The following is a 25161-nucleotide window of genomic DNA, read 5'->3' as shown; positions in this document are numbered from 1 at the left end:
TTTTGGATCGGCTGGAAATTCCCAAGGTGGAAGAGCAGGAAAGGATGGGATTGGGAGCACAGATCACGGTAGAAGAAGTGGTGAAAGGAATTAGGAACATGCAGACGGGAAAGGCCCCGGGACCGGACGGATTCCCAGTTGAATTTTACAGAAAATATTTGGACTTGCTCGCCCCGCTGCTGACGAGGACCTTCAACGAGGCAAAGGAAAGGGGACAACTGCCCCCGACTATGTCAGAAGCAACGATATCGCTTCTTTTAAAGAAGGAAAAGGATCCGCTACAATGCGGGTCCTACAGACCAATCTCCCTCCTCAATGTAGATGCCAAGGTCTTGGCCAAGGTAATGGCAATGAGAATAGAGGAATGTGTCCCGGGGGTGGTTCATGAGGACCAAACTGGGTTTGTGAAGGGGAGACAGCTGAACACGAACATACGGAGGTTGTTAGGGGTAATGATGATGGCCCCACCAGAGGGTGAAACGGAGATAGTAGTGGCGATGGATGCCGAGAAAGCATTTGATAGAGTGGAATGGGATTATCTGTGGGAGGTGTTGAGGAGATTTGGGTTTGGAGAGGGGTATATTAGATGGGTGCAGCTGTTGTATAGGGCCCCAGTGGCGAGTGTGGTCACGAATGGACGGGGATCGGCATATTTTCGGCTCCATAGAGGGACAAGGCAGGGATGTCCTCTGTCCCCATTACTGTTTGCACTGGCGATTGAGCCCCTGGCGATAGCGCTGAGAGGTTCCAAGGGATGGAGGGGAATACTTAGGGGAGGAGAAGAACACCGGGTATCTTTATATGCGGATGATCTGCTACTATATGTGGCGGATCCAGCGGAGGGGATGCCAGAAATAATGCGGATACTTGGGGAGTTTGGGGATTTTTCAGGGTATAAATTGAACATGGGAAAGAGTGAGCTGTTTGTGGTGCATCCAGGGGAGCAGAGTAGAGAAATAGAAGACCTACCGTTGAGGAAGGTAACAAGAGACTTTCGTTACCTGGGGATCCAGATAGCTAAGAATTGGGGCACATTGCACAGGCTAAATTTGACGCGGTTGGTGGAACAGATGGAGGAAGATTTCAAGAGATGGGATATGGTAGCATTGTCAATGGCAGGGAGGGTGCAGGCAGTTAAGATGGTGGTCCTCCCGAGATTCCTTTTTGTGTTTCAGTGTCTCCTGGTGGTGATCACGAAGGCTTTTTTCAAAAGGATAGAAAAGAGTATCATGGGTTTTGTTTGGGCCGGGAAGACTCCGAGAGTGAGGAAGGGATTCTTACAGCGTAGTAGGGATAGGGGGGGGCTGGCACTACCGAGCCTAAGTGAGTATTATTGGGCCGCTAATATTTCAATGGTGAGTAAGTGGATGGGAGAGGAGGAAGGAGCGGCGTGGAAGAGATTAGAGAGGGCGTCCTGTAGGGGGAACAGCCTGCAGGCTATGGTGACAGCCCCATTGCCGTTCTCACCAAGGAACTATACCACGAGTCCGGTGGTGGTAGCTACACTGAAGATTTGGGGACAGTGGAGACGACATAGGGGAAAGACCGGAGCACTGGGGGGGTCCCCGATAAGAAACAACCATAGGTTTGCCCCGGGGGGAATGGATGGGGGATATGGAATGTGGCAAAGAGCAGGTATAACGCAATTGAAAGATCTATTTGTGGATGGGAAGTTTGCGAGTCTGGGAGCGCTGACCGAGAAATATGGGTTGCCCCAAGGGAATGCATTCAGGTACATGCAATTGAGGGCTTTTGCGAGGCAGCAGGTGAGGGAATTCCCGCAGCTCCCGACACAAGAGGTGCAGGACAGAGTCATCTCAAAGAAATGGGTGGGGGACGGTAAGGTGTCGGATATATATAGGGAAATGAGAGACGAAGGGGAGACTATGATGGACGAACTAAAAGGGAAATGGGAAGAAGAGCTAGGGGAGGAGATTGAGGAGGGGATGTGGGCAGATGCCCTAAACAGGGTAAACTCGTCGTCCTCGTGCGCCAGGCTAAGCCTGATTCAGTTTAAGGTATTACACAGGGCACATATGACTGGAACACGGCTCAGTAAATTTTTTGGGGTGGAGGATAGGTGTGCGAGGTGCTCGAGAAGCCCAGCGAATCATACCCATATGTTTTGGTCATGCCCGGCACTACAGGGGTTTTGGATGGGGGTGACAAAGGTGCTTTCGAAAGTAGTAGGAGTCCGGGTCGAACCAAGCTGGGGGTTGGCTATATTTGGGGTTGCACAAGAGCCGGGAGTGCAGGAGGCGAAAGAGGCCGATGTTTTGGCCTTTGCGTCCCTAGTAGCCCGGCGCAGAATATTGCTAATGTGGAAAGAAGCCAAGCCCCCGGGGGTGGAGACCTGGATAAATGATATGGCGGGGTTCAAAAATTTAGAGCGGATTAAGTTCGTCCTAAGGGGGTCGGCTCAAGGGTTTACTAGGCGGTGGCAACCGTTCGTCGAATATCTTGCGGAAAGATAGATAGGGGAGAACAAAGAAGGCAGCAGCAGCGGCCCAGGACTTGGGGGGGGAGGGATGGGGGGGGATGGGGGGGGGGGGGGGGTGGCCTGAGACCAGGCAGTTGCCAATTAGGGCTAGTTTTTATTTTTTGTTATTTAATATTTATTTATTGGTTGTTGTTTTTGTTTAAATTTAAAAAAGGTCATTATTATCTGTATTGTTACAATATTGTGTAAAGGATGCACAATGTACTGTGTTGGTTGACCAAAAATTTTCAATAAAATATTATTTAACAAAAAAAAAAAACACTCAGGTGTGAAAGATCTGCAACAACGTTTCAAATAAAGTTGATTTATTTCACATTTATAAACCTCATCAGCAGATTAAGACAGTCAGAGTGAACATTATTCAGTCCTGGACATAATTAACAGCATCAATAATGGTATAATCTAAACCTTGTAGTCGCTTGTGAACTCGCTGATGTGTTAGCAGGTGGGATGAGTGAGTAAACTCCCTTTCCACAGACATTACAGTGGAATAGCCGCTCCCCAGTGTGAACTCGATGATGTTTCAGAATATAAGATAAATGAGAAAATTCCTTCCCACATATGGAGCAAGTGAATGGCCTCTCTCCACTGTGAACTCTCTGGTGTGTCAGCAGGTTGGATGACTGACTGAATCCCTTCCCACACACCGAGCAGGTGAATGGCCTCTCCCCAGTGTGAACTCGCTGGTGATTCAATAGGTAGGAGGAACGAGTGAATCCCTTCCCACACACTGAGCAGGTGAACGGTCTGCTCACTGTGAACCTGCTGATGTGTCAGAAGGTTGTATGAACGTGTGAATCCCTTCCCACATTCAGAGCAGGTGAACGGTCTGTCCCCTGTATGAAGTTGCTGGTGTATCAGAAGGTTGGATGAATTAATGAATCCTTTCCCACAATCAGAGCAGGTGAATGGCTTCGCCCCGGTGTGAATTCTCTGGTAGTTCAGTAGGGCATATGGATGGCTGAATCCTTTCCCACACACAGAGCAGGTGAATGGTCTCTCCCCAGTGTGAGCATATTGGTGTGTTGGTAAATCCTTTTTGTTAAAGCTCTTCTCAGTCAGGACAGTTAAAATGTTTGTTATCAGAGTGAACACGTTGATGTGTCTGCAGGTGGGATGACTGAATGAATCCTTTCCCACACACGAAGCAGGTGAACGGTCTCTCCCCAGTGTGACTACGTTGATGTGTCAGCAGATCCTTTTTACATTTAAAACTCTTTTCACAGTTAGGATATGTAAACGGTCTCTTATCAGTATGAACAAGTTGGTGTGTCACAATGTGGGATGATCAAGCAAATCCCTTCCCACACACAGGGCAGGTGAATGGCCTCTCCTCAATGTGAACTCGCTGGTGTGTGTGAAGGTTGTATGAATGGGTGAATCCCTCCCACAAATGGAGCAGGTGAACAGTCTCTCCCCAGTGTGACTGTGCCGATGAACCTCCAGTTGTGATGGTAACTGAAACCCCTCCCACAGTCTGCACATTTCCAGGGTTTCTCCATTGTGAGGGGTCTTTATGTCTCTCCTGCTTAAAGCCTTGTCGACACACGCAACAGGAGTATAGTTTTTCCCTGCTGTGAATGGTGTGATTTTCTTTCAGGCTGTGTAACTAGTTCAAGCTCTTTCCAGTCAGTGCAATGAAACACTCTCATTCGAGTGTGTGTTGTGTGTGTCTCGGTGCTTTTCCAGTCACACTGATCATTGACATTTTTTTTCCTTAAACGGAAGAGACAAACATTTCTCCTTCCAGTTTCAAAGCCTGATGATATTCAACTCCTGATGAATCGAGTGGCTGTCAGATCTCGATGTGATGTTTGGTTTTGAGTTTTCTGTGGCCAATCCTCCACTTCCAATATCCTGTAAAAGTAGTTTGCAAAAGCCATCACTGTCAGTCCAGGATAGAAATTCTGAACAGCGAATTCTAGTTTCTCTGGAACATTTTTTCCTCTCTTGCTCCCCCAAAGCTGTAAATCCCCGTCCCACACACTCTCCCTCCTCCCTGGGCTGAAATGCAAACCCATCTCACAATCTGCACCATTTCTTTCCTCCACTCCCAGTTTTCTCCCTCCCTCTCCTCTGCCTGGGTTCAGTTCTCCAGCTCCTGTCTGCAGACTGACAATAAAACCAATGGGTCTTATTGGGGGGTTTGGATTCTCACCATTGTCCCCGCTCGCGGCGGCTCTCATTCAGCCTCTGGGAGCCGCACTCACTCTCACTGCGGCTGCGCTCAGCCCGGAGCAGCACCGCGCATGCTCCACACAGAAAGGCGACTTCCGGAGGCGGGACATTCTGACGCCTGCGCGTTCTGACTCCTGTGACGAACATAGGGCGTTTTCATCCGCGCCCGGCATTCTGGGTAGCCTTATCCGCCATTATTTCCTTACGTTCCTCAGGGTGATATATTAGTTCCGGTACTTTTGATACAATTCGGTGTATGTCCCGAATGGGGAGGCCGCATCGGTGTTTTTCTCTCTGATCGGCCCCAGTTGACGGCTGTCATCTGTTTTGTGGGCGCTATGCCACAGGGCGCCTGCGCGGCCGCCATCTTTCTCAGGTGCAACAGGGCGCATGCGCGGCCGTCCAGGACCCGGAAGCCGGAAGAGAGAATATTGTGAATTTCTCGCCTGGACTGAGAGTGAAATTCCTTTGGAAACCCCTTTCGAAAGAGGAGGATTTACTAACGGGAACTTCAAACCAAACATCACATCATCGTCTGACTGAGTTACTCGGATCATCAGGACCTGAATATCATTGGGAGGTAAAATGGTTTGTCTGTTCTGTCCGTGGATAAAGATTTCAGATATCAGAGTGACTGGGAAATTTTTAATGACCATTCCGGGTTAAATTTGAGGCTAACTTCCCCAATGTGATCGGTGTAATTAAATAATTTGCTGTTGTACTTGATGCGCGATCAATTGCACAAAGACTCAGATTGGATACAACTGTGGCATTTTTGCAGTCAGATGTGTGGCCTCCTACTGCAGCTGGCAAAATGGCAGATCAATGGAGGTCACGCATATTTATACAGCTCCTCGTGGGCGGAGCCAGTCGGCAGTGGCTACCGGCGAACCTGTAGTGCAGGTCCTACCTTACATCCCCTAATACAGGTGTACACAGTGGTTCACCACATTCACTCCCTTTAAAAATGAGTCCGGCGGGGTGGTGTGGAACTATATACAACGTTGCAAATTATGTACAGTGTCTTATAATATGAGTGGGAAAGGAAAAAAATGTCCATTTTGACGGTCCGGAGCCGTCAGAGGTTCAGTTGATCCGGTGCTTTGACAATTCGCTGCGAGCGACGTAACGGTGGCGCCGATGTCGGTGCTGGTGCTGGCCAGTAGTCGGATGACCCCGGGAGCGTGCCAAAATCTTCTTCATCCACTTGTGTGGGCAGGGGGGGGGGGGGGGGTGTGGGTCTGGTGGGGTTAATGTTGGTAGCGCCGGGAGAGGAGAGGGAGGCGCATGGGCGGGGGAGTGTGCTGGGGTGGAACCTGATGGTGCCAGGTCCCTGAGGGAGACAGTATCTTGGCGGCCGTCGGGGAACTCCACGTAGGCATACTGAGGGTTGGTGTGGAGCAAGTGTACCCTGTCCACCAAGGGGTCCGCCTTGTGGAGTCGGATGTGCCTACGGAGCAGGACCGGTCCTGGAGCTGCGAGCCAAGTCGGGAGCGACACCCCAGATGTGGACTTCCTGGGGAAGGTAAAAACACGTTCATGGTGTGTGTTATTTGTGGCGGTGCACAGTAGTGACCGGATGGAGTGTAGTGCTTCAGGGAGGACCTCCTGCCAACGAGAGGCTGGGATGTTCCTGAACCCTAGGGCCAGCTGGACGGCCCTCCAAACCGTCCCATTCTCCCTTTCTACTTGGCCGTTACCCCGGGGGTTGTGGCTGGTCGTCCTTCTGGAGGCAATACCCCTGCTGAGCAGGAACTGACGCAGCTCATCACTCATGAATGAGGATCCCCTATCACTGTGGATGTAGGCGGGGAAACCGAACAGAGCAAAAATGGTGTTGAGGGCCTTTATGACGGTGGCAGACGTCATATCGGGCATGGGATGGTGAAGGGGAATCTGGAGTATTCATCGACCACACTGAGAATGTACGTGTTACGGTAGGTGGAGGGGAGGGGCCCTTTGAAATCCACACTGAGGCGTTCAAAGGGGCGGGAAGGCTTCACCAGGCGCGCACGGTCCAGCTGGTAGAAGTGCGCCTTGCACTCCTCACAGACCTGGCATTCCCTGGTTACTGTCCGTACTTCCTCGACGGAGTAGGGCAGATTGCAGGCCTTGACGAGGTGGTACAACCATGTGACCCCCCCCCCCAAGGTGACAAAGGCTGTCATGCAGGGCCCGGAGTTGGTCTACTTGTGCGCTGGCACATGTACCTCGGGAGAGGGCATCTGGGGGTTCGTTGAGTTTGCTGGGGTGACACAAAATCTCGTAATTATAGGTGGAGAGCTCGATTCTCCACCGTAAGATTTTATCATTTTTGATCTTGCCCCGCTGCGTGTTGTTAAACATGAAGGCTACCGACCGTTGGTCAGTGAGACGAGTGAATCTCCTGCCGGCCAGGTAATGCCTCCAATGGCGCACAGCTTCAACGATAGCTTGGGCCTCCTTTTCGACAGATGAGTGCCGAATTTCAGAGGCATGAAGGGTGCAGTAAAAGAATGCCACGGGTCTGTCTACCTGATTTAGAGTGGCGGCAAGGACGACATCTGAAGCGTCGCTTTCTACTTGAAAGGGCAGTGCCCCATCTACTGCGTGCATCCCGGCCGTGGCTATGTCAGCTTTGATACGGGCAAAGGCATGTTGTGCCTCGGCCGCGAGGGGAAATTGAGTGGACTGTATGAATGGGCGGGCCTTGTCTGCATAGTTTGGGACCCACTGGGTGTAGTAGGAAAATAGCACCAGGCAGCGTTTGAGTGCCTTGGGTCAGTGGAGGAGGGGGAGCTCCATGAGGGGGCGCATGCGTTCGGGGGTCAGGTCCCAGAAGTCCAATTTGGACTACATAGCCGAGGATGGCTAAGCGGGTCGTGCTGAACACACTCTTCTCTTTATTATACGTAATGTTGAGAAGAGTGGCGGTGCGGAGGAATTTAGCAAGGTTGGCCTCGTGGTCCTGCTGATCATGGCCGCAGATGGTGACATTATCTAAGTACGGAAATGTGGCCCGCAAACCGTACTGGTCGACCATTTGGTCCATCTCCCTTTGGAAGACCGAGACCCTGTTAGTGACGCCGAAAGGAACCCAAAGAAAGTGATAAAGCCGACCGTCCGCCTCTAAGGCAGTATACGTACGGTCCGATTTCAGGATGGGGAGCTGGTGGTAGGCGGATTTCAAGTCAATTGTTGAGACGACCCGGTACTGCGCAATCTGATTGACCATATCAGATATGCGTGGAAGGGGGTACGCATTGAGCTGCGTGTACCGATTGATGGTCTGGCTGTAGTCCACGACCATTCTGTGTTTCGCCCCAGTTTTTACTACTACCACTTGGGCTCTCCAGGGGCTGTTGCTGGCCTCGATGATGCCTTCCCGAAGCAGCCGCTGGACCTTGGACCTGATGAAGGCCTTGTCCTGAGTGCTGTACCGTCTGCTCCTGGTGGCAACGGGCTTGCAATCTGCAGTTAGATTGGCAAAGTGGGAGGGGGGGTTAACCTTGAGGGTCGCAAGACCGCAAACGGTGAGTGGAGGTAGGGGCCTGCCGAATGTAAAGGTGAGGCTCTGGAGATTGCACTGAAAATCCAGGCCCAGCAATAGTGCAGCGCAGAGATTAGCAAGGACGTAGAGAAGGAAACCGCTGAATTCTATGCCCTGAACAGTGAGAGTGACCATACAAAACTCTCGGATCGGGACGGAGTGGTATCCGGAGGCCAGGGAGATCCTTTGATTGGCGGGTTGGACCGCAAGGAAGCAGCGCCTTACCGTATCCGGGTGTATGAAGCTTTCGGTGCTCCCGGAGTCAAGCAGGCAAGAGGTTACGTGGCCGTTGATTTTCACCGTTGTCGAAGCGGTGGCCCGGTTGTGTGGACGAGATTGGTCCAGCGTCATTGAGGTGAGCTGCGGGTGGTCATCAGATGTTTTGGATGGAGAGTGTCAGCGACCCAGATTGTGGGATGTCCGGAGGTCCTGTGGGGAACAAAATAGCGGCGCCTATGCGGCGCACATTACAGGGCGGGACAAGATGGCGGCACTCTTGGGATGCACGTTGGTGGTGCTGGGCAAGATGGCAGTGCCCATGGCCGCATGTGGACTGAGGGGGGGAAGATAGCGGCACCGACTGCCCACAAATGGCCCCGGGAGGAGAAGATGGCGGCGCCCATTGTGCATTTGGCAGGGGGAGGGGGCGATAGCGGGCACGAAAGCGGTGACTGCGTGGGCCTGGCACACAGCTGTGAAGTGGCCCTTTTTACTACAGGACTTGCAAGTGGAGGTGGGGGCCCGGCAGAGTTGGCGGGGGGGGCTTCTGTTGACCACAGATGTAGCAGCGGGGACCCCCTGGGTGTGTGGATCGGCATGCGGCTAGGCGGATTGGCTAGGCTGGGCCCCAGCTGGGGGGGTTGTTTGCGGGGTCCAGGAGGGGTAGGACGGTAGGTCGCGTGGCGAGGGGGGTATGCCTAGACATTACGGGATGCGACCGTCATGGAGAGCGCTAACGTTTTCATCTCCGCTTGGTCAAGCATGGCCCCTTCCAGCAGTCGTTCTCGGATGCGGGCCGACGCAATCCCTGTTACGAAAGTATCGCGCATGAGGAGATTAGCATGTTTAGCAGCCGTAACAGCCTGACAGTCACGGTCCTGGACGAGTGGGATTAGGGCCCACCAGAAGTCTTCGATGGACGCACCAGGAGTTGAGAACGAGTGGGGAGTACGTGCCTTGCAAAGAGCGTGTTGGTTTTCTGCGCATAGTGTTCTTTTAGGAGCGCCATCGCTTCTGCGTCACTGAGGCGTCCTGGATCAACGGGAACACGCTGGAGCTCAACCTAGAATACAAGACGTTTATCTTCTGAGCCTCCGTTGGCATCGGGATCACAGCGTTGATGTAAGCCTCAAAACAAGCTAGCCAGTGAGTAAAGTCCTTTCTGGCGTTGGGCGAGTGCAGATCCAGCAGCAGGTGATCTGGTTTGATTTTGATATCCATTTTGTTGAAAACCTGACTGCAATAAATTGATGCGCGATCAATTGCACAAAGACTCAGATTGGGTACAACTGTTGCTTTATTGCAGTCAGATGTGTGGCCTCCTACTGCAGCTGGCAAAATGGCAGATCAATGGAGGACGCGCATATTTATACAGCTCCTAGTGGATGGAGCCAGCCGGCAGGGGCTACCGGCGAACCTGTAGTGCAGGTCCTACCTTACATCCCCTAATATAGGTGTACACAATGGTTCACCACAGTACTCTTACGTATGCAGGTAAATTTTAAAACTACCGCATTACTTGGCAGGTAAACTGGGCAAACTGCTGACCTTGTTTGCAGTGCGAGTTACTATCCCAGATTTTGTTAAAGTTTGTTGTTCCTGTTGCATTTCATTCAGCTCATCGTGGCTACAAAGTAGGTATTCAGCCTAATCTCAATTTCCAGATTGTGGTCTGTAGCTTTTTAAGTTACATCAATTCAAATGTCTGTCTGAATACTTTTTAAATGTTATGAGGGTTTCTGCCATCATTTCAGGCAGCATTGTCCTAATGATTTCCGAGCTTTGACGCTCACTAAGGCAGAAGGTAATATTTGAATTCGATACTTTGCAGACCTAATGGGGCCAATGGCCTCCTTCTGCACCGTAAATTCTATGATCATTGTCGATTGTTGTAAAGACCCATGAATCTCACCAAGGCAGAAGGTGAAATTTGAACTCGTTGAAAGTTTACTGATTACCCTGAAACCATTGCCGATTGTTGCAAAGACCCATCTGGTTCACTCCTGTCCTTCAGTGAAGGAAATCTTCTATCCTTACCTGGTCGGCCTACATGTGACTCCAGATCCAGTCAGCCGGTTGACTCTTAAAATGCTCTCTGAGATGCACTCAGTTCAAGGGCAATTAGTGCTGGGCAGTGAATGCTGGCCCAGCCAGCGACACACACATCCCGTGAATTAATAGAAAAGAAAATCTGCCATCCTTACCTGATCTGCCCGACACGATTCCAAACCACAGCAATGTGGTTGACTCTTTTAATGCTCTCCGAGATGGCCGAGCAAGCCACTCGGTTTAAGGAACATTAGGGATGGGCAATAAATGTTGGCCCAGCCAGTGACTCCCACAAATGAATCAAATCAAATCCTGGAGACTCCAGTCAGTCAATCCAGGAGAGCGAAAACAGCGCGGGAGCGGAGAGAGCCGGGACAGCGAAAACAGTGCCGGAAGAGAGAGCCGGGAGATTTAAAAAGTGTGGGAGGAGAGAGCCAGGACAGTGATGGGAGAGGTGAGTGCACAAAAGGTGTGGCAGGAGTGCCTTTAGACACGGAGTGTTGATTGGAACAGAGTGCATCTGAGTTTAGGTGAGTAGCGAGAGAGGGCTGTGTTTTGGTTGGTGTTCGAATTATCCTTGAGGTTCTATAAAGAAAATTTAAAAAATATATATTTAAATTAATTAACTAGTTGAATGTGGCTGGACAGGTGATGTGCTGTTGTTGTATGATGTTGGAACTGGTGGATCCCATTGAGACCGTCAGTGACCACATCTGCAGCAAGTGTTGGCTGCTCGAGGAATTTCGGCTCAGAATTGATGAGCTGGAGACCGAGCTGCACACACTGCGACACATCAGGGAGGGGGAACATTACCTGGACGCTTTGTTTCAGGAGGCAGTCACACCCGGTAGAATAAGTTCTGTTAATTCGGACAGTGGTCAGGGACAGAGTGGTGTGACTGCAAGGGAGGCAGGTAGGGGGATCCTGAGTTTAGGAGTTGAGGAGCCTCGGCCCTTGACCTTGTCCAACAGGTATGAGGTACTTGCTCCCTGTGTGGTTGAGGAAGAGGGCTGTAGGGAGGATGCGTTGACTGACCACTGCACCGTGGTACAGGAAGCCATTCAAGAGGGGGGAGCAAAAAGACAAGTGGTAGTTGTAGGGGATTCTATAATTAGGGGGATTGATGGCATCCTTTGTAAGCCAGATCGAGAGTCCCACATGGTATGTTGCCTGCCCGGTGCCAGGGTGAGGGACATCTCTGATCGGCTTGAAAGGATTTTGGAGAGAGAGGTGGAGGATTCAGTTGTTGTGGTCCACTTTGGGACTAACAACATCGGTAAGACTAGGAAAGAGGACCTGTTTGGGAATTATCAAACACTAGGGACTACATTAAAGAGCAGGTCCTCCAGGGTTATAATCTCTGGATTACTACCCGTGCCACGTGCCAATTGGCATAGGGTTGAGAAAATTACAGAAGTTAACACGTGGCTAAAGGAGTGGTGCGGGAAAGAGGGATTCCATTTCATGGGGCAGGAGGGACCTGTACCGTTGGGACGGTCTTCACCTGAACCATTCTGGGACCAGTGTTCTAGCGAATAGGATAAATAGGTTGGTCACAAGGACTTTAAACTAGCAAGTTGGGGGGAAGGGAAGTGTAAAGCTATGAACAGTATAATGGTTAATGGAGATCAAGGCAGCAGGTTACGTGACAGGTTATTATGTAGAGATATGGGTTCAAAGACAAGGAAAATTAGGAGAAAGGGTAAGAGGAAAAATAAATTGCGAAAAGTTACTGATCAAGGTGTTAGGATTCATAACAAAGACATAAAAAACAGCATAAGTGTACTTTACCTGAATGCTGGTAGTATATGAAATAAGGTAAATGAGTTGATGGCGCAAATCATCGTGAATGACTATGATTGAGTGGCCATTACTGAAACATGGTTAAAAGATGGTCACGACTGGGAGTTAAATATCCAAGGGTATCAGACTATACGAAAGGATAGAATGGACGGTAAGGGCGGTGGTGTAGCTTTGTTGTTTAAGGATGGCATCCGGGCAATAGTAAGGGATGATATTGGTGCTATGGAGGACAAGGTTGAATCAATTTGGGTGGAAATCAGGAATAGTAAGGCGAAAAGGTCACTGATAGGAGTAGTCTATAGGCCACCAAATAGTAACAGTATGGTAGGGCAGGCAATAAGCAAGGAAATAACGGATGCATGTAGAAATGGTACAGCGGTTATCATGGGAGATGTTAATCTGCATATCGATTGGTTTAACCAGGTTGGTAAAGGCAGCCTTGAGGAGGAGTTTATAGAATGTGCCCAGGATAATTTCCTGGAACAGTATGTAATGGAACCTACAAGGGAACAAGCGGTCCTAGATCTGGTCCTGTGTAATGAGGCAGGATTGATTAATGATCTCATAGTTCGGCATCCTCTTGGAAGGAGCGACCACAATATGGTGGAATTTAAAATACAGTTGGAGGATGACGAGGTAAAATCAAACACTAGTGTTTTGTGCTTAAACAAATGCGATTACAATAGGATGAGAGAAGAACTAGCTAAGGTAGACTGGGAGCAAAGACTTCATGGTGAAGCAGCTGAGGAACAGTGGAGAACCTTCCGAGCGATCTTTCACAGTGTTCAGAAAAGGTTCATACCGACAAAAAAAGAAAGACGGTAGAAAGGGGAAAAATCGACCGTGGATATCTAAGGAGATGAGGGAGAGTATCAAATTGAAGGAAAAAACATACAAAGTAGCAAAAATTAGTGGGAGACTAGAGGACTGGGAAGTCTTTAGGGGACAACAGAAAGCTACTAAAAAAGCCATAAAGAAGAGTAAGGTAGACTATGAAAGTAAACTGTCTCAGAACATAAAAGCAGATAGTAAAAGCTTCTACAAATATATAAGACAAAAAAGAGTGGCTAAGGTAAATATTGGTCCTTTGGAAGATGAGAAGGGAGATTTAATAATAGGAGACTGGGAAATGGCTGAGGAGCTGAACAGGTTTTTTGGGTCAGTCTTCACAGTGGAGGACACAAATAACATGCCAGTGACTGATGGAAATGAGGCTATGATAGGTGAGGACCTTGAGATGATTGTAATCACTCAGGAGGCAGTATTGGGCAAGCTAATGGGGCTAAAGGTAGATAAGTCTCCTGGCCCTGATGGGATGCATCCCAGAGTGTTAAAAGAGATGGCTAGGGAAATTGTAAACGCACGAGTGATAATTTATCAAAATTCACTGGGACCACCCCAGAGTCTAGAGGATTGGAAAGTAGCAAACGTGACACCACTGTTTAAAAAAGGAGGTCGGCAGAAAGTGGGTAATTATAGGCCGGTAAGCTTAACTTCGGTTGTAGGGAAAATGCTGGAATCTATCATTCAGGGGGAAATAGTGGGGCACCTGGAGGGAAATTGTCCCATTGGACAGACGCAGCATGGGTTCATAAAGGGCAGGTCGTGCCTAACTAATTTAGTGGAATTTTTTGAGGACATGAACAGTGCGGTAGATAACGGGGAGCCAATGGATGTGGTATATCTGGATTTCCCGAAAGCTTTTGACAAGGTGCCACACAAAAGGTTGCTGCATAAACTAAAGGTGCATGGCATTGAGGGTAAAGTGGTAGCATGGGTAGAAGATAGGTTAACTAACAGAAAGCAGAGAGTGGGGATAAATGGGTGTTTCTCTGGTTGGCAACCTGTAACTAGTGGGGTCCCTCAAGGATCAGTGTTGGGCCCGCAGTTGTTCACAATTGACATAGAGGATTTGGAGTTGGGGACCAAGTGCAATGTGTCAAAGTTTGCAGACTACACTAAGATGAGTGGTAAAGCAAAAAGTGCAGAGGATACCGGAAGTCTGCAGAAGGATTTGGATAGTTTAGGTGAATGGGCTAGGGTCTGGCAGATGGAATTCAATGTTGCCAAGTGTGAGGCTATCCATTTTGGGAGGAATAACAGCAGAATGGATTATTATTTAAACGGTAAGATGTTAAAACATGCTGCTGTGCAGAGGGACCTGGGTGTGCTGGTGCACGAGTCGCAAAAAGTTGGTGTGCAGGTGCAACAGGTGATTAAGGAGGCTAATCGAGTTTTGTCTTTCATTGCTAGAGGGATGGAGTTCAAGACTAGTGAGGTTATGCTGCAATTGTATAGGGTGTTGGTGAGGCCGCATCTGGAGTATTGTGTTCAGTTTTGGTCTCCTTACCTGAGAAAGGACATATTGGCACTGGCGGGAGTGCAGAGGAGATTCACTAGGTTGATCCCAGAGTTGAGGGGATTAGATTATGACGAGAGGTTGAGTAGACTGGGACTGTACTCATTGGACTTTAGAAGGATGAGGGGGGATCTTATAGAAACATATAGGATTATGAAGGGTATAGATAGGATAGATGCGGGCAGGTTGTTTCCTCTGGTCGGGGAAAGCAAAACTAGGGGGCATAGCCTCAAAATAAGGGGAGGTAGATTTAGGACGGAGTGTAGGAGGAACTTCTTCACCCAAAGGGTTGTGAATCACTGGAATTCCTTGCCCAGTGAAGCAGTTGAGGCTCCTTCTTTAAATGTTTTTAAGAAAAAGAGATGCCTTTCCAAAGAATAAAGGGATTCGGGGATATGGTGTACGGGCCGGAGAGTGGAGCTGAGTCCACAGAGGTCAGCCATGATCTCATTAAATGGCGGAGCAGGCTCGAGGGGCCAGATGGCCTACTCCTGCTCCTAGTTCTTATGTTCTTATGTAGTTGGCATCCGGTCCAGGCTGGCAGCGCATGTGCCTGCGGCACCTTGTCCTCTGTAAAGATGGCGGCTGGTAACCCGGGCCTGTCACCGCTCAGCTCTCACTCTGTTCGGTGCTGTTTAAGACGGGACCGTTAACATTTTCCTCGGGAGTTGAAGCCTCCACGGGGTATTTATGAAGCCTCCCGGCTCACTCCGCAGCTTCTATCGCTCCCCGGCCACCCACCGGCTCCAATCCTGAAAGTCGCTCAATTGTTTCTTTCCCGCTCCTCGCACCGTCAGCGCATGCACCAGTCACAGCCGGGCTCTGTGCATGTGCGAGGACCATCTGTAATGTGGATAGAGCACATTCTCAGCTGCTATGCATGATGAGTAATACCCCAGCCATTGAAATCGATATTGCAGATAGAAACTATGCTTTGCCAACCGATTACGATTGGTACCATTTGGCCAAGGTAAGAAATTTATTACATAAATTAATAAAGCAACTAAATAGTACAGGCCGTCCACCACAGGTCTGTCCTGGGTGTGATTAACAACAGACCAAACATGATCAGGGAGTTGTTAATGTGTTGGGGTCTGAGCAGGTTCTGGTGAACAGTGATTTTTGTCTCCCTGGACTGAATAGTTAAACTGCCCCTCGTCAATAACAATGTGCTGAAATCGGATCAAATGGTTTGGGACTTTTAAAGTTGGAGTGTTAGCCAGTGGGAAAACTGAGGAAATCCCTTTGCACATGTGAAGTGTGTGAGTGATCTCCGTCTGAACTGCTCCTGAACTGCACATTCGATTAACTAATGACTAACTCCTATTTATTCTTATCCAGTGGAAACATTTTCCACTTGTCTATCATATCAAACCTTTTCATAATCTTACAGGATCAGGTCATCCTTCATTCCCTTTTCCAGTCCAAAAGGTTTTTTTGTCATTTTCTTGAAATGAAAATTGAAAATCGCTTATTGTCACGAGTAGGCTTCAATGAAGTTACTGTGAAAAGCCCCTAGTCGCCACATTCCGGCGCCTGTTCGGGGAGGCTGGTACGGGAATTGAACCGTGCTGCTGGCCTGCCTTGGTCTGCTTTAAAAGCCAGCGATTTAGCCCAGTGAGCTAAACCAGTCCCTTTGAACATTTCTCTTCAGCGGATATAAAAATATTGAAAATGGGATAAAGGTCAATCACTGTCCTGCTAGCTCTCTGGAGCAATCCAGTCAGTCCCATTCTCCTGCTCTATCCCTGTATCCTCGTAGGTTTATTTCCCTCAGACGTCTATCCAATTTCCTTTTGAAATCAAATCATTCATTGTATCTATTTTCAAACTCCCTCATAGGCAGCAAGTTTCAGGTCATTGCCGCTCGCTGTGTAAAAACATACATCTCATATCACCTCATATCTCCTGTACCTTTTATATACAAACTAGGAACAGGCCACTCGGCCCCTCGAGCCTGCTCCGCATTCAATAAGATTGCGGCTGATCTCATTCTAACCTCAACTCCGCATTCCTGCCTGATGACCTTTCACCCCTTACCCATCAAGAATCTATCCAACTCTGCCTTAAAAATATTCAAGGACTCTGCTTCCACTGCCTTTTAAGGACGTGAGTTCCAAAATCTTACAACCCTCAAGAGAATAAAAAATCCTCATCTCCATCTGAAATGGGTGATCCCTCACTTTGCAACAGTGATGCCTGCATTCTCGATCCTCCCATAAGAGGAAACATCCTCTCCACATCCACCTGTCAAGACCCCTCAGGATCTTATATAGTTCAATCCAGGTTTTACCCCAAACTTTAAATCTGTGTCCCTAGTGCTTGTACGATCAGTGAACGGAAACAGAGTTTCTTTGTCCACCTGATGGAAATCTGGCATAATGTTGTGGCCCTCGATCAAATCTCCCCTCAACCTCCTTTGCTGGAACCATTCTGGTAAATCTCCTCTGCACCTTCTCCAAGAACCTTCACATTCTTCCTGAAGAGTGGTGACCAGAGCTTTATAAAGATTCATAGAATAGAATTAGAACCATGGAATTCCTACAGTGCAGAAGGAGGCCATTCGCCCCATCAAGTCTGCAACAATTCTCTGAAAGGGCACCTTGCCTAGGCCCACACCCCTACCCTATCCCTGTAACCCCATAGCCCCACCTAACCTGCACATCCCTGGACACTAAGCGGCAATTTATCAAGGCCAATCCACCTAACTTGTCCGTCTTTGGACTGTGGGAGGAAACCCACGCAGACTGGGAGAAAGTGCAAACTCCACACAGCCAGTCACCAAGGCCGGAATTGAACCCAGGTCCCTGGAGCTGTGAGGCAGCAGTGCTAATCCATGTGCCACCAGAAGCATAGTTTCAGTATCAATATTACTCTTGATGATGCTCAGATCGAATTTGCTTTGCCAACTGCTCTCTTAATATGTCTTGTAGATATACAAAATCCCTCTTCACCTCTTTCTCCTCCCAAAGAGGTCAATTGGGTTTTATAACAATTCAACCATTTTCATGGTCACTTTTTCCAAGTGTCGGCCCCACAAGTGACCAGATTCATTCAGTTCAATTTCACAACCTGCCTTTATGTTTTTGTGGGTTCTCTCTCACTCCCTATTTTCTGTTTTTAAATCCGTTTCACAGGGTGTTCGAAGTGGAGGCTTCAAAGTCTGGAAACTCAAACCAAGCACCAGACTCCTCAGTTTATCGTATCCTGAATATCAACGTACTTTGAACATGGAAGGAAAAAACATTGTTCACAGTGGAGGGAAACCGTACACGTGTTGTGTGTGTGGACGAGGATTCAGTCAATCGTCAGGCCTCACAAGACACAAATGCAGTCACACCGAGGAGAAACCGTGGAAATGTGCGGACTGTGGGAAAGGATTCACTTACCCATCCCAGCTGGAAACTCATCGACGCAGTCACACTGGGGAGAGACCATTCACCTGCTCCAAGTGTGGGAAGGGATTCACTCATTTAACAGCCCTGCAGAGTCACCAGCGAATTCACACTGGGGAGAGACCGTTCACCTGCTCCAAGTGTGGGAAGGGATTCATTCAGTCATCCGACCTGCAGAGACACCAGCGAGTTCACACTGGGGAGAGACCGTTTCAATGTCCAGACTGCGGGAAGTGCTACAAAAGTTCTGGGAATCTGATGTGCCTTCAACGTGTTCACACTGATGAGAGACCATTTAGGTGCTCTGATTGCGGGACTGGGTTCAGACACTCGTCTCACCTCACTGTACATCAGCGAGTTCACACTGGGGAGAGACCATTCACCTGCTCCAAGTGTGGGAAGAGATTCACTCAGTTATCCCACCTGCTGAATCACCAGCGAGTTCACACTGATGAGAGACCGTTTCAATGTCCAGACTGTGGGAAGTGCTATAAAAGTTCTGGGGAACTAATGAGCCATCAACGTGTTCACACTGAGGAGAAACCGTTCAGGTGCTCTCACTGCGGGACTGGGTTCAGACGATCGTCTGACCTCACTGAACACCAGCGAACTCACACTGGAGAGAGACCATTCACCTGCTCTCAGTGTGGGAAGGGATTCACTCAGTCATCCTCCCTGCTGAGACACCAACGAGGCCACAAGTAATGACAGTGATTGGATTTTGCTGTTTCTCACATTCAGGACAGAACCATGTTCATTTGGGTCTCTTTCTGCTGATAACAAAATCCAGCCCATTTACAGAGGCTAATATTCTGGCTAAAAGTCAAATAAATTAGATTAGTGTTAAATATGCAGTGTGTTAATGGTAAAAGGTGCGATTTATGAGCATGGGGAGAAGGCCAGTAGAATGCTTGCGCAGCAACTGAGGAAGAGGGAAGCGGCCATGGAAGTAGGGAGGGTAGTGGATGGGGAAGGTAATCTAGTGCGTGACCCGGCAGGGCTGAACAAGGTCTTTAGGGACTTTTATAGGAAGCTGTACACTTCGGAACCACCCGGGGGACCTGGGGGGATGAGGCGATTCCTGGACGGACTGACCTTCCCAAGAGTGGGGAGGGGGTTGGTGGATGGACTGGGGGCCCTGGTCAGGATTGAAGAGGTATTGGGGGGCCTGAGGGTCATGCAGCCGGGTAAAGCCCCGGTGCTGGACGGGTATCCGGTGGAGTTTTACAAAAGATTTGCCGGGATAGTGGGGCCGGTGCTGGTCAGGGTCTTTAATGAGGCAAGAGACAGAGGGAGTTTACCCCCAACAATGTCGCAGGCCACCATCTTGCTCATTCTGAAACGGTATAAGGACCCGGAGGCTTGTGGGTCACACAGGCCGACCTCTCTGATCAACGTAGATGCCAAGTTACTGGCCAAGAGTTTGGCGACCAGAATTGAGGACTGTGTACCGGATGTAATTGTGGAGGATCAAACCGGGTTTGTAAAGGGGAGGCAGCTGGTGGCCAACCTAAGAAAGCTGCTCAACGTGATTATGATGCCCCCGGAGAGTAGGGAGGTAGAGATAGTGGTAGCCATGGATGCTGAAAAGGCTTTTGACCGGGTCGATTGGGAGTGGGAGGCACTAGGACGGTTCGGGTTCGGGGCGGGGTTCATCGACTGGGTTAGGTTATTGTATCAGGCCCCGGAGGCGAGTGTAAGGATGAACAGGACGACATCGGATTACTTTAGACTGCAACATGGGACAAGACGGGGCTGCCCTCTCTCCCCACTGCTGTTTGCGCTGGCCATAGAGCCGCTGGCAATTGCACTGAGAGCTTCTAGGGGCTGGAAAGGGCTGGTCCGGGGGAGAGTGGAACCAGATTCTCGTTATACACGGATGATCTGCTGTTATATGTATCGGACCCAATGGTGGGATGGACGGTATTATGGCAACCGTTCAGGGTGGTGGGAGAGGGTTTCCGATATTTGGGGATTCAGTTGGCACGGGACTGGGGTTGGTTGCATAAGCTCAACCTGTCCCGACTGGTGGAACGAGTGAGGGAGGAGGTCCAGAGGTGGGGTGCGCTCCCGCTGTCATTGGCGGGGAGGGTGCAGACTGTTAAAATGACGATTCTCCCATGGTTCTTGTTTGTTTTTCAGTGTCTCCCCATCTTTATTTCCGGTCCTTCATTAAGAAACTGAATAAAATTATTCTGGGATTTGTATGGGCAGGGATGTCCCCACGGGTGAAGAGGTCAATGCTTAAAAGGAGCAGAGGAGAAGGGGGGCTGGCATTGCCGAACTTCAACTATTTATTTACGGGCAGCACGGTAGCCTTGTGGATAGCACAATTGCTTCACAGCTCCAGGGTCCCAGGTTCGATTCCAGCTTGGGTCACTGTCTGTGTGGAGTCTGCACGTCCTCCCCGTGTGTGCGTGGGTTTCCTCCGGGTGCTCCGGTTTCCTCCCACAGTCCAAAGATGTGCAGGTTAGGTGGATTGGCCAAGATGAATTGCCCTTAGTGTCCAAAATTGCCCTTAGTGTTGGCTGGGGTTACTGGGTTATAGGGATAGGGTGGCAGTGTTGACCTTGGGTAGGGTGCTCTTTCCAAGAGCCAGTGCAGACTCGATGGGCCGAATGGCCTCCTTCAGCACTGTAAATTCTATGATAATCTATGAAACTCTTACTGGGCGGCCAACATAGTGATGATAAGGAAATGGATGGTGGGTGCGGGGTCGGTTTGGAATCAGATGGAGGCTGCTTCGTGAAGGGGCACTAGCTTAGCAGCCCTGGTCACGGCACCTCTGCCGCTTCCGCCAGCACGGTACTCCACCAGCCTGATAGAGGTGGTGGCTCTTCGGATCTGGGGCCACTGGAGGAGGCATGTAGGGGAGGTAAGAGCATCAGTGTGGACCCCAATCTGCGGCAACCACCGATTTGCCCCAGAGAACATGGACGGGGGGTATCGACTGTGAAGGAGGGCGGGGATTGTGAGGATGGGGGATGTGTTCCTGGAAGGGAGCTTTCCGAGCATGAGGGCGCTGGAGGAGAGGTTTGGGCTGACGAGAGGGAACGACTGTAGATACTTGCAGGTGAGGGATTTTGTACGCAGACTGGTGACGTCCTTCCCATGTCTCCCGCCGAAGGGGAGGCAGGACAGGGGTAGTTTCTAGGGGAGAGGCGGGAGAGGGTAGAGTTTCAGATGTCTACAAGGAACTAATGGGAGCTGAGGAAACGCAGACCGAGGACCTGAAACTTAAGTGGGAGGAGGAGCTTGGGGAGGGAGCTGGAGGACGGTATTTGGGCAGATGCCCTGAGCAGAGTAAACCTGACCGCAACATGCGCCAGGCTCAGCCTGATCCGGTTTAAGGTCGTGCACCGGGCCCACATGACGGTGGCCCAGGTGAGCAGATTCTACGGGCTGGAGGACAAGTGTGCTAGATGCGCCGGAGGGCCGGCTAACCATGTACACATGTTCTGATCGTGCCTTAAACGTGCGGTATTGGCAGGGATTCGCAGATGTCATGTCCCGGGTATTGAAAACTGGGGTGGTAATGAGCCCGGAGGTGGCAATCTTTGGGGTTTCGGAAGACCCAGGAGTCCAGGAAGAGAGGGAGGCCGACGTTCTGGCCTTTGCTTCCCTGGTAGCCCGGCGACGAATACTGTTAGCATGGAGGGACTCAAGGCCCCCGAGGGCTGAGGTATGGCTATCGGACATGAATAGCTTTCTTCGCCTAGAGAAAGTCAAGTTCGCCTTGAGAGGTTCGCTATTAGGGTTCGCCCGAAGGTGGCAGCCATTTATTGACTTCTTCGCAGAGGAGTAAGCGTCAGCAGGAGAGGGTGGCGGGGGGTGGCTAGGGTAGAGTAGAGTAGAGTAGGGGGATATTGAGGCAGGCCCGTGCGTGAACAGAGCCGTGGTTTGCACTATGTTTAATTTGTGTCTTGACTTTTTTTTTGTACTGTACAATGTCACTTTTTCTATATGCCTAAAATACCTTAATAAAAATTGTTTGTTTAAAAAAAAAAAGCAGTGTGTTGAAACATTGTTTTTAACAAACAATTTTAATGAGGTATTTTTCGGCCTTGTAAACAGAGGAATTCCAGCACGAGAAAACAAAAGGGCTGTACAGTAAACAAAGTACATAGTGCAATTGCCGTAGCCCACCCCACCCAGAGCTGCCTAAATGACCCCCTATACCACATTCCCCTAACCCCAACGCCGCCCCTGCTGATGATTAATTCTCCGCAAAGAAGTCAATGAATGGTTGCCACCTCCGGGCGAACCCTAACAACGACCCTGTCATGGCGAACTTGATTTTCTCCAAGCCCAGGAAACTCGCCATGTCTGACAGCCAGGCTTCCGACTTCAGGGGCTTCGAGTCCCTCCAAGCTAGAAGTATCCGTCTCCGGGCGACCAGGGAAGCAAAGGCCAAGACGTCGGCCTCTTTCTCCCCCTGGACTTCCGGGGCCACTGAAACCCCAAAAATCACCACCTCTGGACTAATTGCCACCCTCGTGTTCAATACTCTAGACATGACGTCCTCGAACCCCTGATATTATCTCCTAAGTTTTGGACACGCCCAAAGCATGTGGGCATGGTCTGCCGGTCCTCTCAGACACTTTACACACCTGTCCTCCACGCCGAAGAATCTGCTCATCCGGGACACTGTCATGTGGGCCCGGTGGACGACCTGAAATTGAATCAGGCCAAGCCTGGCACATGTTGCAGTCCCATTAACCCTGCTCAGCGCGTCCACCACAGGCCTTCCTCAACCTCCCCTCCCAACTCCTCGTCCCATTTATGCCTCAGCTCCTCGGTCTGCGTCTCCTCTGCTCCCATGAGCTCCTTGTAAATTATCCGAGACACTTCCCTCTCCCACTAGACACTACCCTATCTTGGATCCCGCTTAGTAGCAAGAGTGGAAAAGATGGATCTGGCTGTGACAATATTGAATTCTTTACCCGTCAGTCTGGCCTCAATAAAACTCGAGATGGATTTGTAGGCATAGTATTATTTATTTTTAACCAACTTGCAAGTCTGACTTGCTTCATAATGAGCCTCAGAACACAAGGTTTCTTCTGAAACCCTAGGAGCCGAGTGCTATCCGAGACAAAGGAATCTCTACAAATACATTCAAATGGCATCAAGTTTCACATACAAGATTCCTATAGGCCATCCTATACACCTCCTGACCTGGCCATATATCCTGATTGGCTCACTTCTCATTCCTTAACCCTGGGCCTCTTGTTACCCAGCATCCTTTTCCCATCCTCCACCAGACACCCCTCCCTCCTTCCTTGCCATGCTTTCTGAAATCCTTTGTCTGTGAACTCAGTACTATTAGACTGATCACATCCACATTACTGTAACTAATATTTGAACTATCTATTTTATATCACATTCGTTTGTTCAATTCCTCAATCCCTCCTTTTATCATTTCATGATGACCTATCTGTCCAACCCGTAGCTATGGCCCCTCATCTAAGAAGATTTGTTGCTGCATTTCCAATTCCTGTTGCAGCACTCCGTCATCCGCTGCACCCTCGTGGATCCTAACAGCCAAGATTCTAGGGGCGTCTATCCGTTCCAGTGCACCCTGCATTTTACCCATCACGCATTTAAGGATGGCCAGGCCCACAAAGATGCAGCCGGGTGCCACTGCTAAATACATGGCCATATTTATCAACCAGTCCTTCCAACCTCCGAATCTCCAGTTACCCAACGAGCCAGGGTCCTGCATTCCATCCAGGTGATCCCGTATGCGATCCATAAATTTAGTGATGTTAGCGGTTAGGTCTTGAACTCCCATGATACACTTGCCCTGCACTTATGGCGCATACCCCACCCTCACGGGCCAGAAGATAGTCAAGAGCATACCGGTTCTCATTTGGGAAGTCTCATTCCAGGTGTGATTCTGGCTTACCCCATCCATACCTTTATCCAGGACTTGACATTTACTTTTTCAGCTTGCTTTGCCAACTGCTCGGCCCAAGATCGCAAGAAAGTGCAAAGTGTGATGAACTCAGCTCAATGCATTACACAAGCTTGCCACATGCATATTGATTTTGTATACAACTCCCGCTGCCTCAGGAAGGCAGACAGCATTATCAGAGACTCCTCCCACCCAGGCAGTGCCTTCTTCCAGATCCTTCCATCAGGCAGAAGGTACAGAAGTCTGAAGACCCGAACATCCAGACATATGAACAGCTTCTTCCCCACAGCTACTAGACTCCTCAACGACTCCCCCTCGGACTGATCCGTTCCCTGTAAGAACGCTATTCACGACGTCCTGTGCTGCTCTTGCTCGTGTATTTGCTTTGTTTGGCCCCATGTTCCACACATGGGTGTGCCTGGAACTCGCTACCGGAGGAGGTAGTGGAAGCAGGGACGATAGGGACATTTAAGGGGCATCTTGACAAATATATGAATAGGATGGGAATAGAAGGATATGGACCCAGGAAGTGTAGAAGATTGTAGTTGAGTTGGGCAGTATGGTCGGCACGGACTTGGAGGGCCGAAGGGCCTGTTCCTGTGCTGTACATTTCTTTGTTCTTTGTTCTTTACTGTAACCAATCACTGTTTGTCAATATACCATTTGTCAATGTTCTCTGTCGATTATTCACTTTGTCTACTATGTACGGACTGTGTACGTTCCCTCGGCCGCAGAAAAATACTTTTCACTGTACTTCAGAACATGTGACAAGAAATCAAATCAATCAATTATTGTTTTCCTGATGTATAACCGCTGACGTATTAACATTGTTTTCCAGGATAAATATCAAGAAAAAACAAGATTGCGTTTGTCACCTTCAATTTAGGTTTCTGGGAGAGAATATTTAACATTGGTGTTTCGATGTGTATTTCAATAAACCCACTCAGTAGTTCTAAATTGGAGTGAACAGAATCCGTCAGCAGGGGGCGGCAAGCAGCAGTTTGCTAATTAGAAATTAGATCAATGCCAAAGCCAATAGGGATGGTATCCTGAGTGATGTCACAATGGGCCTGGCCCCTGCAGTGTGTGGGTGGAACAATGAGCTGAACAGAGCCCGGGTTCCCCCTCTCGCCTCAATCTCTGCCTCATTCCATTCACATTCACTGAGAGATTCAGTCAGACATGTCTCTGTTAATACTGGCGACGCTGTGGGAC

The 25161-nt window shown here is 49.5% G+C and overlaps 1 protein-coding gene and 1 long non-coding RNA gene across 2 annotated transcripts in view; one reads left to right on the top strand and one right to left on the bottom strand.

The window, feature by feature from the left end:
* The window catches only part of LOC140417849 (uncharacterized), a 94870-nt gene that overhangs the window by 24074 nt on the left and 45635 nt on the right, over positions 1-25161 (top strand). The window contains 3 exon segments of the mRNA XM_072501294.1: positions 5026-5258; positions 17775-18731; positions 24785-24812. Coding sequence (XP_072357395.1) covers positions 5026-5258; positions 17775-18731; positions 24785-24812 — 1218 coding nt within the window.
* LOC140419384 (uncharacterized) lies at positions 2789-4707 on the bottom strand. Its single transcript, XR_011945752.1, has 2 exons — positions 4659-4707; positions 2789-4357 (listed from the first exon to the last, which is right to left on the bottom strand). It is a non-coding gene; the product is annotated as an uncharacterized lncRNA (long non-coding RNA).

The sequence above is a fragment of the Scyliorhinus torazame genome, chromosome 5 (genome assembly GCF_047496885.1).
Source record: "Scyliorhinus torazame isolate Kashiwa2021f chromosome 5, sScyTor2.1, whole genome shotgun sequence".
Taxonomy (NCBI): Eukaryota; Metazoa; Chordata; class Chondrichthyes; order Carcharhiniformes; family Scyliorhinidae; genus Scyliorhinus; species Scyliorhinus torazame.
The sequence above is the reverse complement of the archived record's forward strand: the minus strand, read 5'-3'. Positions and strand labels throughout refer to the sequence as shown.